Genomic DNA, 16,575 nt, shown 5'->3' with positions numbered 1-16,575 from the left:
GAGCATGACATACTCTGTACTCATACACTGATCTGTTACTGGGATGAACAGGACAGAACCTGAAACATTGCAGGTTATAAGCTACAGGAGCTAGCCCCAAATAACTTTTTGTTGCAAGGAGTCTGTAAGTGTGGAGCAGAAATGCAGTGGTGGAGCTGGACATTACTCATTTTGTTTTGTACCTGAGGGCTTAACAGTTTGAATAGAATCTGAACCATTGCAGGTTATAAGGTAAAGTGAAAGGGCTAGCCCCACATACCTTTTATTTATGAAGGAGTTGCAAGGATACTGCAAGAATGGACAAGAGAATTCAGTGCTGCCACTTTCCTCCTGAAGCTGGAGCATGAGAGAGAAACTTTCAGACATGATATTGTACAGGGCTGAACAGAACACAAAGTGAAACATTGCAGTTTGAATCTTCTTATCTTGCTTCTGGTTATCTCAACCCTTTCATTTCCTGCCCAGCTCACCAAAATACTGTCCTGGTTTTAACAGTCTGCTCTAAACAAGCAAGCTCCCCACACACACCGAGACTGGGAGGGAAAATAACACAAAAGACTCGGATGAGATGAGGAGGCTTTCATGAGGTGGTACAACCTTAGCCTGTTTCACATAAAAGTACAGTAGCAGAAGCAGCAGCAGAAGCCAGCGATAGAACAACTCCCCCCTCAAGGCCAACACCCCAAAACCAGAAACCAGAAGCAGCAACCAGAAGCTCTCGTGTTACAATCTGAACTTTAATCCCCACCATGCTTTGCTCCAGCCAGAACTTTCATTTTGAAGCTGGCATGAGACAGGATGGTTTTGAGTAACAGCAGCAGATTTAACTCAATCCAGGTCACCATGACAACTGTGTTAAACCAGGAGAGGCAGAAATGGAAGCCTCTTGGTTTTTCCTCACAGCTCACTACAAGCAGGAAAAGGCCAAGGGAGAGATACTGAGTTTCTAAGCCACATACCTGCACTTGGAGAAGTGACCTTTCCCATGTTTGCTGCCAAAAGTGGGATTGGCTGGTTGAATTTTTGTTGAATCCTGTAATAAGCCACAGTGCACTAAAATATGCTGGGCACTGGCAACAAGAAGCATCCATCTGGATCACACAGCTTTTCTGGGGTTTTCCAGCTCCCAGGGCCTCCATCACCACAGGCCATGACCAGGATGTAATTCATAGTGAGTTTGTCTCTCATCTTCCATGTGAGGCAGGAAAATGCTAGTGATCAGAGGAGACTCAGAGACCATGTTGTCCAGTCTCTCAGAGAAAGCATGGTTAAGCAGGGAAACAAGCACTGCCTCCCCAAATCTTTGGTCAACAACCACTTTGCCATTTATCACAGAATCACAGAATGTTAGAGGTTGGAAGAGACCTCCAGAGATCAAGTCCAATGCCCCTGCCAAAGCAGGATCACTTAGGGTAGTCTGCACAGGAATGCATCCAGACAGGTTTTGAATGTCTCCAGAGAAGGAGACTCTACAACCTCTCTGGGCAGCCTGTTCCAGTGCTCCGTCACCCTCACTGTAAAGAAGTTTCTCCTCATGTTGAGGTGAAACCTTCTATGTTCAAGTTTGTATCCATTGTTCCTTGTCTTATTACTGTGCACCACTGAAAAGAGCCTGGCCTCTCCACTTGACAGCCACCCCTCAGATATTTATAGACATTGATCAGATCCCCTCTCGGTCTTCCTCTTCTCCAGACTGAACAGCTCCAGGGCTCTCAGTCTCTCTTCACATGGGAGACCATCCTCATGGCTCTGTTGGACTCTCTCCAGCAGATCCCTGTCTCTCTAGAACTGGGGAGCCCAAAACTGGACACAATACTCCAGGTGTGGTCTCACCAGGGCAGAGTAGAGGGGGGAGAAGAATCTCTCTGCTTAAACATAGCCAGAAGCTCACCTCTCGTCTCCCACACTACTTCTCAACATTTATTCTTCTTTGTATTTTAGTTTCTTCTGACTTACCTTTCAGGGTGCAAAGAGGCTGCAGGACTTTCTTCATGCCTTTATCTTCTTCAGAACAAGTCACAAAGCAGAAGACATTTCAAAGATGATAGAGCAAGCAGGATACTTAAGCTAGGTCTGACGTCTCCTTCTTCTACCACACCTGAGAGACAGGTACTCTGCTCTCCCTGCTGATGATCTTAAAAGTCTTTATGATTCTAGGATTCTATTTCAATCTGTCCTGGCTGTTGCAGGCAGGACCCGCACCCAAACAAACACAAGGTCCTGACAGACCCCACACAAAGCTTGCTGGGAGCTGATAAAGATCAGCTTCAGCCCCTGGACATAAGCTGGAGTCTCCAAGGCTCTGAAGTCCTTTTGTTGCTTGGAGAACTTCCACTAATGAAGAAGTTGACCACAGCACAACAGCTTGCAGGTTATAAATAGCCTCCTGCTATGAAGAAAGGAGGTGTTCTCCAGCCCTGGAGATATTCAAGGCGAGGCTTGACAAGGCTCTGGGCAACCTGATCTAGTTGAGGCTATCCCTTGCTTACTGCAGAGGGGGTTGGACTGGATGACCTTTGGAGGTCCCTTCCAACCCAAACCATTCTGTGATTCTCCAAAAGAAGCAGCCTGGCAGTCAGATCTTCTCCCCTCCCTCCTCTAAGGAGTCCTCACCTGCTCTTGGTGGAGACCCTGGGTACCCATGGGGAGATTTGCCTTTTCTGAGTGAGCGTGTGCACATTTGAGTTCACCTCTCCAAACAGTTTAATGAGTGGTATAGCAGCGTGTTCCCAGCTGACATCTGACTCTGTCAGTTTGCTGTGTGGGATGGAAAGCAGATTAACTGCCATAAATGCAGATTTCAGGTGGCTGTTGCTGCCTGTCTGTCTGTCTGTGGGTGCCTCTGCCTCTCTGGCTACTCACCAGTTTTTGGTTTAAATGCTCAGGGTGTGGCTTGCCAAATCTTAATACTTAAGCTTCATGTCAGGTGCAGCTCTGAAACTTTCCTGTCTTGGTCTATAATGGAAAAGTTAAAAAGTTTTTTTAAAAAAAAGCCACAGTGGGTGCATGGTGGGCAGCACTGTAAAGTAGATTAAGGACAACTGTCATAGATTCATTGAATTGTTTGGGCTGAAAAAGACCTTTAAGCTCATCAAGTCCAACCATTCTCGAGCCCAACCACTTTCTAGCTCTACCAAGGCTGGTGCTAAACCACATCCCTCAGCACCACATCTCTGTGTCTTTTAAACACCTCCAGAAATGGGGATTCAACCACCTCCCTGGGGAGCCTGTCCCAGTCTTTCAAAACCTTTTCAGGAAAGAAGTTTCTTGTAATGTCCTACCTAAGCCTTCCCTGGTGCAACTTTAGGCTATTTCTTCTCATCTTATCACCTGTTACTAAGGAGAAGGAGGATCAACACCCACCTCATTATGACCTCATTTCAGGGAGTTGTAGAGAGCAATGAGGTCTCCCTTCAGCCTCCTTTTCTCCAGATTAAACATCCCCAGTCCCCTCAGCTGCTCCTTACCAGCCCTGTTTTCCAGCCCATTCACCAGCTTGGTTGCCTTTCTCTGGACCTGCTCCAGCACCTCAATATCTTTCTTGGAGTGAGGGCCCCAAAACTGAACCCAGGACTCAACGTGTGGCCTCACCTGTGCTGAGTATGGGAGGACAATCACTTTCCTACTGCTGGTCACATTCTTCCTCATCCAGGCCAAGAGCTGTTGGCCTTCTTGGACAGGCTGGCTCAGTTATCCTGTAATCAGGTATAGAGAGTCATGCAGTCAGCATTCTGGCTCTGATGGTGGCCATGGCAGGTGGCTAGTGAAGACCTAAGGGCAAGGCAGGCCTGGAGAATCCCCTGTATAAAAGGTCCTACCACCACCACTGAAAGAACTCAAAGAGGTAATGATCTGCAGTCTTTCATTTCCCCTGAAACTTTCTGGGCTCTACCACCCATGGGAGAGCAGTTTTGCAGCTGCTTCTCAGCTCTTGCTGTTTGCAGGCAGCTTTCAAATGCGGCTCTGCCTCTTGAGGAATCTGACTGAGATGTCAGCAGGCACAGGACACAGCCACTGTGGAGCAGTTGCTATGGCATTTTGATGGCCACCATAAAGTAACTAAAGGACTTTGAGGTGTCATCATTCAGGTCATCAACCTGACTTCCAAAGGAGAAGTGGAAGAGTTACATGTTGTGAGTATCACAGAGCCACAGAACCATTCAGGTTGGAAAAGACCCTCAGGATCACCAAGTCCAACTGATAACCCTACTCTACAATATTCACCCCTAAACCATAACCCCAGGCTCCACATCCAAACAACCTTTAAACACACATCCAGGGTTGGTGACTCAACCACCTCCCAGCACATTCCAATGCCTGACCACTCTTGCTGGGAAAAAAATGTTTCCCAATTTCCAGTCTAAACCTACCCAGCTACAGCTTGAGGCCATTCCCTCTTGTTCTATCACTAATTACCTGTGAGAAGAGACCAGCACCAGCCTGTCCACAATGTCCTTTCAGGTAGCTGTAGAGAGCAATGAGGTCTCCCCTCAGCCTCCTCTTTTCCAAGCTCCCTCAGTCACTCTTCCTAAGATTTATTCTCCAGGCCCTTCCCCAGCATTGTTGCTCTCTTCTGCACTGACTCTTGCACCCCCACATCTCTCTTGTGTTGAGGAGTTCCTCAGCTGGTTAACTTTTGCTGTGTGTCACCCAGGTTGTTCCACACGCTGTGGTACATCAGGCAAGGCAAGGCACAGCCACCACCACCAGGCACTCAGCTAGCATCAGATGTTTAATAAAGTCTTTTCTGCTTTTAAAAAAGTTTACAACACAGATGTGCTCCACACAACAAAACGCCTAGGGGCTGACATTCCCTTTGAATTAACTGAATCCATGCAGAAAGACTGGACTGCCTCACGTGGCCTTAAGGTAGGAGCTGAACACCACACCCCCAGACACACCCATCCACAACAGGGCTGTGGGAACAGGCAGCACAGGACAACCATCAAGGGAAATCAAAACACAAGGCTGCTTGCCTTCAGGATCCCAGTTTTCAGAATTCCAGTGTCAATTGGAAGGAAAACCCCTGATTCATCTTTTTGACATGGAGCTCATGGAGCGATGGTGAAGGTCCTGCTGCAGCCTGCCTACAGCCACCCTTTGTCCTGCAGTCAAGTGAAAACACATACACAAAAATGTCCCTTTCACTACTGCTACTACACATCAACAACCGAGCCTGACCGCGTCGCTTTGGTGGGTTTGAGACAGAATGAGACAGGTTCCTAATGTCTTAGTTCTGTTTTTCCCATTTTCCTGTTCTTTTCCAAAGCTGCTGAAGAGTGGTTTCTGAGGTGAATGTCTGTTGGGTCTCTCTTCATGAATCCGGTGTAGCTTCTGTGTAAGAAACTCTGGAAGGCAAACAAACAGGAACGTTAGAATCACAGGATGGTTTGGGTTGGAAGGGACCTTCAAGATCATCAAAGTTCCTACTCCCCTGCTTTGGGCAGGGACACCTCCCACTAGATCAGGTTAATCAAGGCCCTGTCCAACCTGGCCATCCACAACCTCCCTGGGCAACCTGTTCCAGTGTCTCACCACCCTCACTGGAAAGAATTTCTTCCTAATCTCCAGTCTAAATCTCTCCTCTTCCACCTTAAAGCCATTCCCTCTTGTTCCTATCACTACAAGCCCTTGTAAACAGATCCTCCCCAGATACACTTTCCTTACTATAGGTAGAGACACAGTAGGAGTGCTTCAAACCTCCTGAAGTATCTTCTACCTATTGTCATAGGATGAAAATCAGTGCTAGGCCATCAGTATGCCACATTTTAGCAGTGTTCAGCTCCCTGGAATTTGAAATGCTATTGGAAAGGTCAGAGTGACCAAAGCGCTCTAGAAGGCCTTCAAATTCCTGCTCTCCAGCATGTTCCCAGAATAACAGAATGGTAGGGGATGGAAAGAACCTCAGAAGATCATCTATTCCAACCCACTGCAGTCAGGTTGCACAGGAACCCACAACTAGGCAGGTTTCAAATGTCTCCAGAGACGGAGACATTACAACCTCTCTGGGCAGCCTGCTCCAGTGCTCAGCCATCCTCAAAGGAAGGTTTTTCCTTATGCTCAGGTGGAACCTTCTGTGTTCTAGTTTGTGCCCATTGTCCCTTCTATCACTGGGCACCAATGAAAAGAGCCCAGCCCCATCTCTTGACCTCCACCCTTTGCATATTGATCAGCATTGAGAAGATCCCCTCACAGTCTGCTCTTCTGCAGGCTAAAGAGCCCCAGGTCTCTCAGCCTCTTCTTGTCAGAGAGCTGCTCCAGTCCCCCCAGCATCTTTGTGGCCCTCCATTTGACTCTCTCCAGCAATTCCCAGTCTCTCTTGACTTGCAGAGACCAGAACTGGACACAATACTCCAGAGTAAAGTGGGAGGAAAACCTTCCTCAACCTGCTAACCACACTCATCCCAATGCACCCCAGGATACCATTGGTCTTCCTGGCCAATTCCATTCACTCATATCCAGGCAGGTCCTGCAGGTCAAGTGCCCAAAGGATAAAAGAAAATCCCAGTTCTCATACTGGATTCAAGCAGCAAGTCTGTCTGTCTGTCTGTCTGTCAGTACCTAGCCAAATGTTCTTGTTAGGTGGTGAAGTTCTATGAACCAGCTTTTATCAAGTCCTCCTGGGATAGAAGACTAAACTGAGGCGGGGGGGGGGGGATAGAAACCATGATAGAAAATTTCCATTCTAGCCTGTCTCCAACATCTGAAATGTACATTTCTGGGCAGTGTGTGTCACTTGGGTATGACAAATGGTGGGGGCTGCTGCAGGGTGACCTGCCTGCTAGGTAAAGACAGAGAGAGAAACACCACCTTGTATCTCCACTATGAAGAACATAAAGCAGGGCTCTGAGTTAAGTCAGTGATGTGTTACAAGACCCAAATTACAGATTTCCTGAGTCAACCTGGAAACAGTCATAGCTGGGGGCCAGACCCTCAGACACACACCTCCAGCCAAGCACACAGCTGGGAAGAGGTTTGCACCCCCTTCTACATTCTGATGTGGCTGACTGCAGATAGAAGCAGAGGTTAGCCACCACCAAGATGATCAGAATTTCACCTCTCAGCACTTCTAATGCAACCCTCTGCACATGCTGCTTCAGTGAAGCACCCTGGGTTAGCCACTGCCAAGCAGGAGGACACAACTGTACAGAGGAGTGAAAAAACCAAACTTACTCTGGAGGAGCTAAGGCTCTCTTTCTGAAGACACATCTCCTTCTGCTCCACTGCTTGCACTGGGGTCCTCCTTGTTACGTGGGGCATTTCTTTCTCTGCTTGACTCAGAGGGCACCTTGGTTCTGGTCTTCTCTTTTCTCTGTTGCTGTTTTTCAAGTTTTGTCAGCTGTTCACAAAGTAAAGAGAGCAAGAAAACACTTTATGGAATGAAATCACTTCAGAAGACTCTTATCTAAAAAAAAAGGTAAAGGAGAGCATTTGTCTAGAACTTGCAACTCACTTTCACACCACCAACACACACAACAGCAGAACAGAAAAGAAAGAACAACCACACCAGCCAAGGCTTAGATTTTCATAACTGTGGAGAAGACAGTGAATTATCATCACACAGAATCATAGAATGGTTTGAGTTGGAAGGGACCTTAAAGATCATTTACTTCAATCCCCCTTGCCATGGGCAGGGACACCTAGCACTAGACCAGGTTGCTCAAGGCCCTATCCAACCTGGCTCTGAACACTTCCAGGGAAAGGGCACCAACATTACAGGATCACAGAATCAACCAGGTTGGAAAAGACTTTTGAAATCATCAAGTCTAACCTATCACCCAACACCATCTAATCAACTAAACCATGGCACTGAGTGCCTCATCCAGTCTTTTTTTTAAACACTTCCAGGGACAGTGACTTCACCACCTCCCTGGGCAGCCCATTCCAATGGCCAGTCTCTGTGAAGAACTTTTTCCTAACACCCAGCCTAAATCTCCCCTGGAGCAGCTTGGGACTGTGTCCTCTCCTTCTGTCACTGGTTGTCTGGGAGAAGAGACCAACCCCCACCGAGCTACAACCTCCCTTCACCAACTGAGTATAAAAGTACACATATTCTAAGGACTACCCTCAGCTTTCCAGGGTTTGTTCTCTCCCCAGCACAATCTTCAAAGGTGGAAAAGAATGAAACACAAGGAGGAAAAAGGGGAGCTGGATTCCATCAAACTCTTTTTCTGTTTTTCAGATGGCAGTTTTGTAGTTTCAAAGTTGCTGCCAACAGATGTATCCTAAGTTCAACCATTCAGCCCATCAGAATGAATTTCTTTTATTCTTCATCTAGAGAAAGAGCTACATGAGCCTCAGTGTTACCTAGGATACAGAACAACCATTTTAAACCATCCTGGACAAAGCCCTCTGCTAACACTGCCTTGCCACCTCTCAAAGTTACTAAGAGTCATAATGAGTTGCACATAGCTGTCAGTAGGAGCTGGAAAAGATACCCACTTAACAGTTAAAAGAGCTGCCAGTTTCTAAGTAAATGGAGTTCTTTGAAACATGGCATAGGTGGGCATCAAGAAAAGTGAGGCCAGCAGGTCAAGAGAGGTTCTCCTTCCCCTCTACTCTGTCCTGATGAGGCCACATCTGGAATACTGTGTCCAGTTCTGGGCTTCCTGGTTCAAGAAGGACAGGAACTTGCTGGAGAGAGTACAGAAAGGGGCTATGAAAATGATTAGGGGACAGGAACATCTCTCTTACAAGGAGAGACTGAGAGAATTGGGTCTTTTTAGTCTGGAAAAAAAAAAAAAAAAGACCAAGAAGGGATATCATAAATGCTTAGAAATACTTAAAGGGGGGTGTCAGGAGGATGGGAGCAGGCTTTTGTCAATGGTGCCTAGTGATAGGACAAGGGGTAACTAGCACAAACTTGAACAGAAGGAGGTCCATCCAAACCAAAGGAGAAACTTCTTTACTTTGAGAGTGGCGGAGCACTGGAACAGGCTGTCCAGAGAGGTGGTGGAGTCTCCATCTCTGAGTTATTGAACTTTCTGAGTGATTTAACCTTGCTGAGGCTGCACAACATGAACAAGCTCCTTGTCGCTAAGGAATTTATATTACTGCAATAATAATAATAATCATCATCATCATCATCATCAACCAGGAATGCTACAGATCTGCAGAGGAGGCACAGCTGATCCATCCATCCATCCTTTCCAGACAGACCTTCTGGCTTCACTTACCTGTTTAGGGTCAACAGTAGCAGCTGGGGAATCCAGTTCTATTGTTACAGGACCATCATTCTGGATATGTACCTGCATGTAGGCACCAAACTTGCCATCTGAAAAGGAGAGAAACAAGAAGTGCTGAGGGGTCTTGGAAGGATAAAATATACCAAAATATTTACCATACAGGCTATTAAAAATGAAAAAAAACCCCAAACATCTACAAGGACAGTCAGTTAACAAACTGCAGAAAGCTACTAAATAAAAAGCAGTCTATCTGCACCAGTCCATCAAAGACCTGGATGAAGGGACAGGAAGTTTGCTGCACATCAGAATGCTCAGACCTAGCCCCACTAGCTCTGCTCTTCAGAGCAAAGAGAGGTGTTTGAGAATGAATTTCACAACAAGAAAGCACTGAAGCAAGACAAGAAAGGACTTCTGATGCAGCCTTCTCTTTCTCAAACATGGGTGTCCACCAGCAGTCTTAAGATACCTGTGTGAAACTGGAAGCCATGGCTCTGAGCCTGCTCCAACCAAGATTTTGTCAGACATCTCCCTGCTCCTGGGTTAATCTAGCTCCAAAGTGTGAAACATCCAGCCTTGGAGGAAGCCTGGCTCCAAAGCTTGTTCTCACAACTGCAGCCTCTCTAGGTTACATTGTCAGAGATATTGCTCATGTTGTACAGTCAATAACAACACAGGAGCATCTGCATGTCAAACTATCCCATAGGAACACCAGGAATGGCACAGATAGAGGAACACTGGAGTGATCACCCCACTGGCTGTAGTGAAAATGTCCTAACATCCCTTCATCTACTGCCACGTGGAGACTCTGTAACACAGAGAAATCACAGAACAAAGTAATGATCAGGAAAAAGTACCATCCAACAAATCCCAGTGCTCACAGGCTCACAGGATGTTAGGGGTTGGCAGATCATCCAGTCCAACCCCCCTGCCAGAGCAGGACCAGAGAATCTAGCACAGGTCACACAGGAATGCATCCAGATGGGGATTGAAAGTCTCCAGAGAAGGAGACTCTACAACCCCTCTGGGGAGCCTGTTCCAGTGCTCTCTGACCCTCACAGTGAAGAAGTTCCTCCTCCTGTTGAGGTGGAACCTCCTGTGCTGTAGTTTCTATCCATTGCCCCTTGTCCTATCCCAGGGTGCAACTGAGCAGAGCCTGTCCCCTCCCTCTTGACACCCAGCCCTCAGATATTGATAAACATTTATTAAATCCCCTCTCAGTCTTCTCTTGCCCGGACTCAAAAGTCCCAGGTCCCTCTCCTCATAGGGCAGTGCTCCAGACCCTCAATCATCCTGGTGGCTCTCCATTTGTCTCTCTCAAGTAGATCCCTGTCCCTTGATGGTGACATCAAGGACCTTACCAACCTCTTGCCCTCACCTTTAATAAGCTCTGGTTTGTAGGCTTTTCTGAGCTGCTCCAGGAAGTTGTTATAAAAGCACTCAGCCTGCTCTGTGGGCATTGCCATGTGGTAGTCAGGTTTGTTTCCTTTCAGGATGCACTGGAGAGTGAATTGGCTCACACACAACACTTCATACTGTTTATCCATCACACTTTTGGACCAGTGCTTCCCACTTTCATCTTCAAATACTCGCAAGTTCAGGATCTTTCGAACCCTGGGAGGAAAAAAAGTAAAAGGTAATTCCTGAATTTTCCCAGGCAGGATCAACAAGTAGAACTTAATGTCTACCACAGGGCATGAGACTAAAGGGAAGGCAGATGCATCTTCATGCCTCCACATAGTAAGATATCCCTTTGTCCCTTCCTTCCTAAACCACACCAATCATAGAATGGTCTGGGTTGGAAGGGACCTCCAGAGGTCATCCAGTCCAACCCCTCTGCAGTCAGCAGAGGCATCCTTAACTAGGTCAGGTTGCCCTGAGCCCTGTTGAGCCTCACCTTGAGTATCTCCAGGGATGGGGCCTCAACTACCTCCCTGGGCAACCTGTTCCAGTGCTCCACTACCCTCATGGTGCAGAACTTGGTCCTACCATCCAATCTAAATCTGCTCTTCTCTAGTTTGAAGCCATTGCCCCTTGAAACCATTGTCCTGTCACTGCAGGCCTTTATAAACAGTCTCTCTCCATCCTTCTTGTAGGCCCCATTCAGGTGCTAGAAGGTCACGTGTCAGAGCATAGCCAAAAGAGTCCTTAAGCATATACAGACAATTGTCATCACAGGATCATAGAATGGTTTGGGTTGGAAGGGATCTTATAGATCATCTGGTTCCAACTCCCTCCCATGGGCAGGGACACCTTCCGCTAGACCAGGCTGCTCCAGACCCTGTCCAACCTGGCCTTGAACACCTTAAGGAAGGGGGCATCCACAACCTCCCTGGGCAGCCTGTTCCAGCATCTCACAACCCTCAGTGGAAAGAATTTCTTCCTAATATCTGATCTCAATCTACCCACCTCAAGCTTAAATCCATTCCCTCTCATCCTATCACAATAAACCCTTGTCAGAAGTCCTTCCCCATTGTTCTTGTAAGTCCCTTTCAGTTACTGGAAGGCCACTACAAGGTCTTCCTGGACCCTTCTCTTCTCCAGGCTGACCACACAGTAAAAAGGACAGCCGTTTTAAAAGGGAAGATCAGAAAGATCCAATATGCTGACTCTTCCTTTTGGAGTCTGCTTGTCATTAAAAAAAAAAAAAAAAAAACCAAAAATCCCATAGATAGGGAATGCCAATGGATTTTGCCCAGTAGAACATGAAAAGAAAATTCTTAACTAAAAAACTTGCACCCAAGGTAAAACCTGAAGAGGAACTAACTGGTCAACCTGAATTTCCCACCAGGAGTGCCCCATTCCTTTGGCTACTGCACAGGTATCGCTGATTCAGCATCAGAAACTCACCAGTGAAAGAGCAGAAGGCAAAAGGAAATCTGTGACTTACATGTGCTCCAGCTCTCGTTGTGTATCCTCCAAAGATATGCCCAGCAGCACACAGAGGCCTCGTCCTATGGAACTGATTTGTTCACCACCCACTAGGAAAGAGGGGAGGGGGAAAGAAAACAAATTAAGCCCAAATGCTCTGTCCTGTTTTCTGACACAGCTAAGCACTGATTTCAGCTGGCAACTGTACAACCACCAAAGAAAACATCACCCTGAACCCTTCTTCTTCACTTCAAGTTTGTTGGAGAGATCACATAGAAGTCCTCTTTCAGAAGTCTTCCCAGTATTGTGACTTCTTTGTGACCATCTCAAGATGCTTGCCCCAGCAGTTACAAACATTCTAGAAAGATTTTCTACTATGACTGTGCTAACCAGAGAGATGGCAGAACTCTAGCCAATAGAACAGGTTGCCCAGGGAGGTGGTGGAGTCACCATCCCTGGAGGTGTTCAAGGAATGTGTGGACATGGCAGTTTGGGGTGTGGTGGTCTTAAGTTGACAGCTGGACTTCATGATCTTAGAGTTCTTTTCCAACCCAAACAATTCCATGACTCTGATACCATTAAGTGCACTCAGTTTCTCTGCTCCAACGCTCCCTACATACTTTGCATCAGTTGTGAAAAGATGATTTTTACTTGATATAGTCACAGAATCACTGACTGGTAGGGGTTAGAAAGCACCTCTGAAGATCATCAAGTCCAACCCTGCTGCTAGAGCAGAAGCAACCAGAGGCACACAGGAACACATCCAGGTGGGTTTGGAATGCCTCCAGAGATGGAGGCTCCACAACCTCTCTGGGTAACCTGTTCCAGTGCTCTGCCACCCTCAAAGGGAAGAAGTTTTTCCTTATGTTTACATGAAACCTCCTGTGCTCCAGTTTGTGTACACTGCCCCTTGTCCTGTCACTGGACACCACTAAAAAGCTTCTGGCCCCTTCCTCCTGACCTCCATCCTTTAGATATTGATGAGCATGCATGAATTCCCCCCCTTTAATCTCCTCTTCTCCAGGCCACACTGCCCCAGCTCCCTCAGCCTCTCCTCATAAGGTAGATGTTGCAGTCCCCTCAGCATTTTAGTGGCTCTCCACTGGACTCTCTGCAGTAGTTTCTTGACCTTCTTGAACTGGGGAGCCCAGAACTGGACACGATAATCCAGACAAGGCCTCCCCAGGGCAGAGTTGAGGGGGAGGAGAACCTCCCTCCACCTGCTGGCCACACTCTTCTTAATGCCATTGGCATTCTTGGCCTTGATGGCACATGGCTGGCTCATGGTCAGCCTGACCTCATGGAGTCTGAGAAACAAAATTTTGAATAACCTGCAAATTCTGCTCTCCCAGTTGAGAACAAAACCTCTTTTTTTTTCCCAAATATTGCCAATAAAATACAAACCACTGCAGATTCATTGTGTTTTCCTAAGAAATATTTTAAACTAATTAAAAAATATTTTAATTTAAATTCATTAAATTATGTTAATTTAAATTCTCTTCACATAGTTGATCCTGAGATGAGCCCTCTGGCTCACAAACTTCTCCTCCTGCTAAACACAACACTATGTCCCTCACAGAGGGACACCTCAAACTCTAACAGCCAGAAAAAACAGGTTGGATTCATAGAAACATAGAATTGCAAGGGTTGGAAGGGACCTCAAGGATCATCCAGTTCCAACCCCCCTGCCATGGGCAGGGACACCTCACACTGGATCAGGTTGCTCACAGCCACATCCAGCCTGGCCTTAAAAACCTCCAGGGATGAGGCTTCCACCACCCCCCTGAGCAACCTGTTCCAGTGTCTCACCACCCTCATGGGGAAGAATTTCTTCCTAACAGCCCATCTGAATCTACCCATTTCTATTAGAATCATCAAGGTTGGAAAAGACCTCCAAGATCACAAAGTCCAATTGTTATTCTAGCCAGAAATGTGGCAATAAGTCAGCCACAATCCCAGTGCTGATGGGGTCTGACCACGCTTGTCCCCTGTGCACAAAGGCTGTGCTCCTTCCTTAAGCACAGACAGGCTCTTCCAATGCAAGCCACCCAGGAGGCAACTGGGATTGCTCCAGTGATACATACAAGCAACATGCAACAGCAATTTGTTCATCCCTGGCCAAGTGCTGGGTCCTGCACCTGAGTCACAACAATCCCATAAACGCTCCAGGCTTGGAGCAGAGTGGCCTGGAAATGGCCCAGCAGAGAAAGATGTGGGAGTGTTAATCAACAGCTGACTCAAGATGAGCCAGCGTGTGCCCAGGTGGCCAAGAAGGCCACCAGCATCTTGGCCTGGATCAGGAAAAGTGTGACCAGCAGGACCAGAGAAGGGATTGTCCCCCAGTACTCAGTACTGGTGAGGCCACACCTTGAGGATTGGGTTCAGTTTTAGGGCTCTCACTCCAAGAAAGACACTGAGGTGCTGGAGCAGGTCCAGAGATGGGCAACAAAGCTGGTGTGAAGAGCAGGTCTTGCAAGAAAGTGGTTGAGGGAACTGTGGTTTAGCCTGGACAAAGGGAGGCTGAGGGGAGACCTCACTCTACAGCTCCCTGAAAGGAGGTTGGTCCCCAAACCCAGGTGGGGATTGGTCTCTTCCCCCAAGTAACAAGTGATAGGATGAGAGGAAACGGTCTCAGGTTGTGCAAGGGGAGGTTTAGGTTGGATGTTCGAAGGAATTTTTTTTTGCAGAGGGACTGTTCAGTTGTTGAAATAGGCTGCCCGGGGAGGTGGTGGACCACCATTCCTGGAGGTGTTTAAAAAACATTTAGACATGGCACTTTGGAACATGGTTTAATGGCCATGGTGGCATTGGTCTGATTGCTGGACTCAATGAGCTCAGAGGTATTTTCCAACCAAAATGGTTCTATGATTCTAACACAAGCAAACAATGCAAGGAGGTTAACTGTGATTAGAGTGCAAATACATGCAAGCCATAGATTCATAGAATCACAGAATTGTTAGGGTTGGAAGGGATCTCAAGAATCATCTAGTTCCAAATCCCCTGCCATGGGCAGGGACACCTCACACTAGAGCAGGTTGCCCAGAGCCACATCCAGCCTGACCTTAGAAACCTCCAGGGATGAGGCTTCTACCACCTCCCTGGGCAACCTGTTCCAGTGTCTCACCACTCTCATGGGGAAGAATTTCATCCTCACATGCAGTCTGAATCTACCCACTTCTAGTTTTGCTCCATTCCCCCTAATCCTATTGCTACCTCACACGCTAAAAAGTCCCTCACCAGCTTTCTTGAAGGCCCCCTTAAGATACTGGAAGGCCACAATAAGGTCTCCTCAGAGCCTTCTTTAGAGTGACTAGCCCAACTCTCTCTGTCTTCACAGGAGGAGGCAACTCCTGTTCTAGAGACAACACATCCAAACCACTGGAGATGAAACCCAGGGCAGCACTGCCAAGATGGACAAACACAAGGAGAGAACTGTGACTGTAGTGCCAACACATGCAGGCAGTGGAAGGAGGCATACAGGCTGTAGCACCGTGACTGCACTTCCAAAGCATACAAGCAAAGCACGGCTGTAATCAGGTCAGCCCTGCCAACCCGAGCAAGGAGACGGCTGCAGTTCTAGCGAGTCCACACAAGGAGGCAATTTGCCAGCTGCACGGCCAGCGCTTGCACTGCATGCAATCAATCCATGCAAGAAGGTAACTCCCATTAGAGACAACACAGACATGCCAGAGGTGTAAGCAACGCAACGCACAGAAGGTGACTGGGCCAGTACTGCAGGACACACAGGCAGCGAAACCAAGCGAGCCGGCTCATCCCGAACCCACACAGGGGAACGACCAGTCGCGGGGGGATCCCCACTGCCCACGTACGTCAGCCGTGGCGAGCAGACAGACAGACAGACAGACACAGACACACAATGAGGGGTCACTGCAGGCCGCGGCGGAGGAAAGGAGGCCCGGCCCAAGGGATGAAGGGGAAGGCCGGGGCGGGCAGAACGTGGCGGCTCGTCCGCCTCCTCCTTCACCCCAGCCCCCCTGCTCCGGTGACGCTCCTGGAGGCGGCGCACCGACCTGTGACACTGGCCTGTGCCACCCGCTGGACGACGGCCTTCATGGTGTCGGGGCCGCGCAGCGAGGCCTGCCGCCGGAAGCAGGCGCTGCTAGGCAACGGCGCTGCCGCGTCCCGCCCGCCGGCGCTGCCCACAGAGCCGCCTGGCGGCTGGGAGGTCAAATAGCGACAGGAGCGGCAGAGCGTGGAGGGCATAGCGTGGTATGGAGTGTGTGGTACAGTGTGTATGGTATAGAGCGTATGGTACACCGTGTGTGGTTGGGGTTAAACCGCCCAGCTGTCCGTGCAACAGGAAGGCAATTTGATTGAGTAGCTTTTTGGACCAAGGTCATTGCCAATCAGCAGTGTCTGTGCTAATGAAGATCCACCAAGATGGCTGCCAAAGAGCTGAAGGAAGGAGCCTTGCAAAGATCAGACAGTCCTGCTTTGGCTAAAACTGCTGAAGCAAGGCTCAAATAACATAAACACCCAACCTCAAAGGAGATTCTGAGTG

The 16,575-nt window shown here is 48.0% G+C and overlaps 1 protein-coding gene across 1 annotated transcript; it reads right to left on the bottom strand.

The window, feature by feature from the left end:
* Positions 1-4,731: 4,731 nt before the first annotated feature.
* On the bottom strand, positions 4,732-16,127 carry DTD1 (D-aminoacyl-tRNA deacylase 1). Its single transcript, XM_054398007.1, has 6 exons — positions 16,085-16,127; positions 12,073-12,163; positions 10,561-10,796; positions 9,177-9,274; positions 7,174-7,339; positions 4,732-5,348 (listed from the first exon to the last, which is right to left on the bottom strand). Exons 1-5 carry the CDS (start codon positions 16,125-16,127, stop codon positions 7,184-7,186), a joined length of 624 nt encoding a protein of 207 aa, XP_054253982.1. The 3' UTR covers positions 4,732-5,348; positions 7,174-7,183.
* Between the last annotated feature and the right edge of the window lie 448 nt (positions 16,128-16,575).

Source organism: Indicator indicator, chromosome 2, assembly GCF_027791375.1.
Source record: "Indicator indicator isolate 239-I01 chromosome 2, UM_Iind_1.1, whole genome shotgun sequence".
In the NCBI taxonomy this organism is placed as follows: domain Eukaryota; kingdom Metazoa; phylum Chordata; class Aves; order Piciformes; family Indicatoridae; genus Indicator; species Indicator indicator.
Note: the sequence above shows the minus strand (reverse complement) of the source record. Positions and strands in the feature narration are given on the sequence as shown.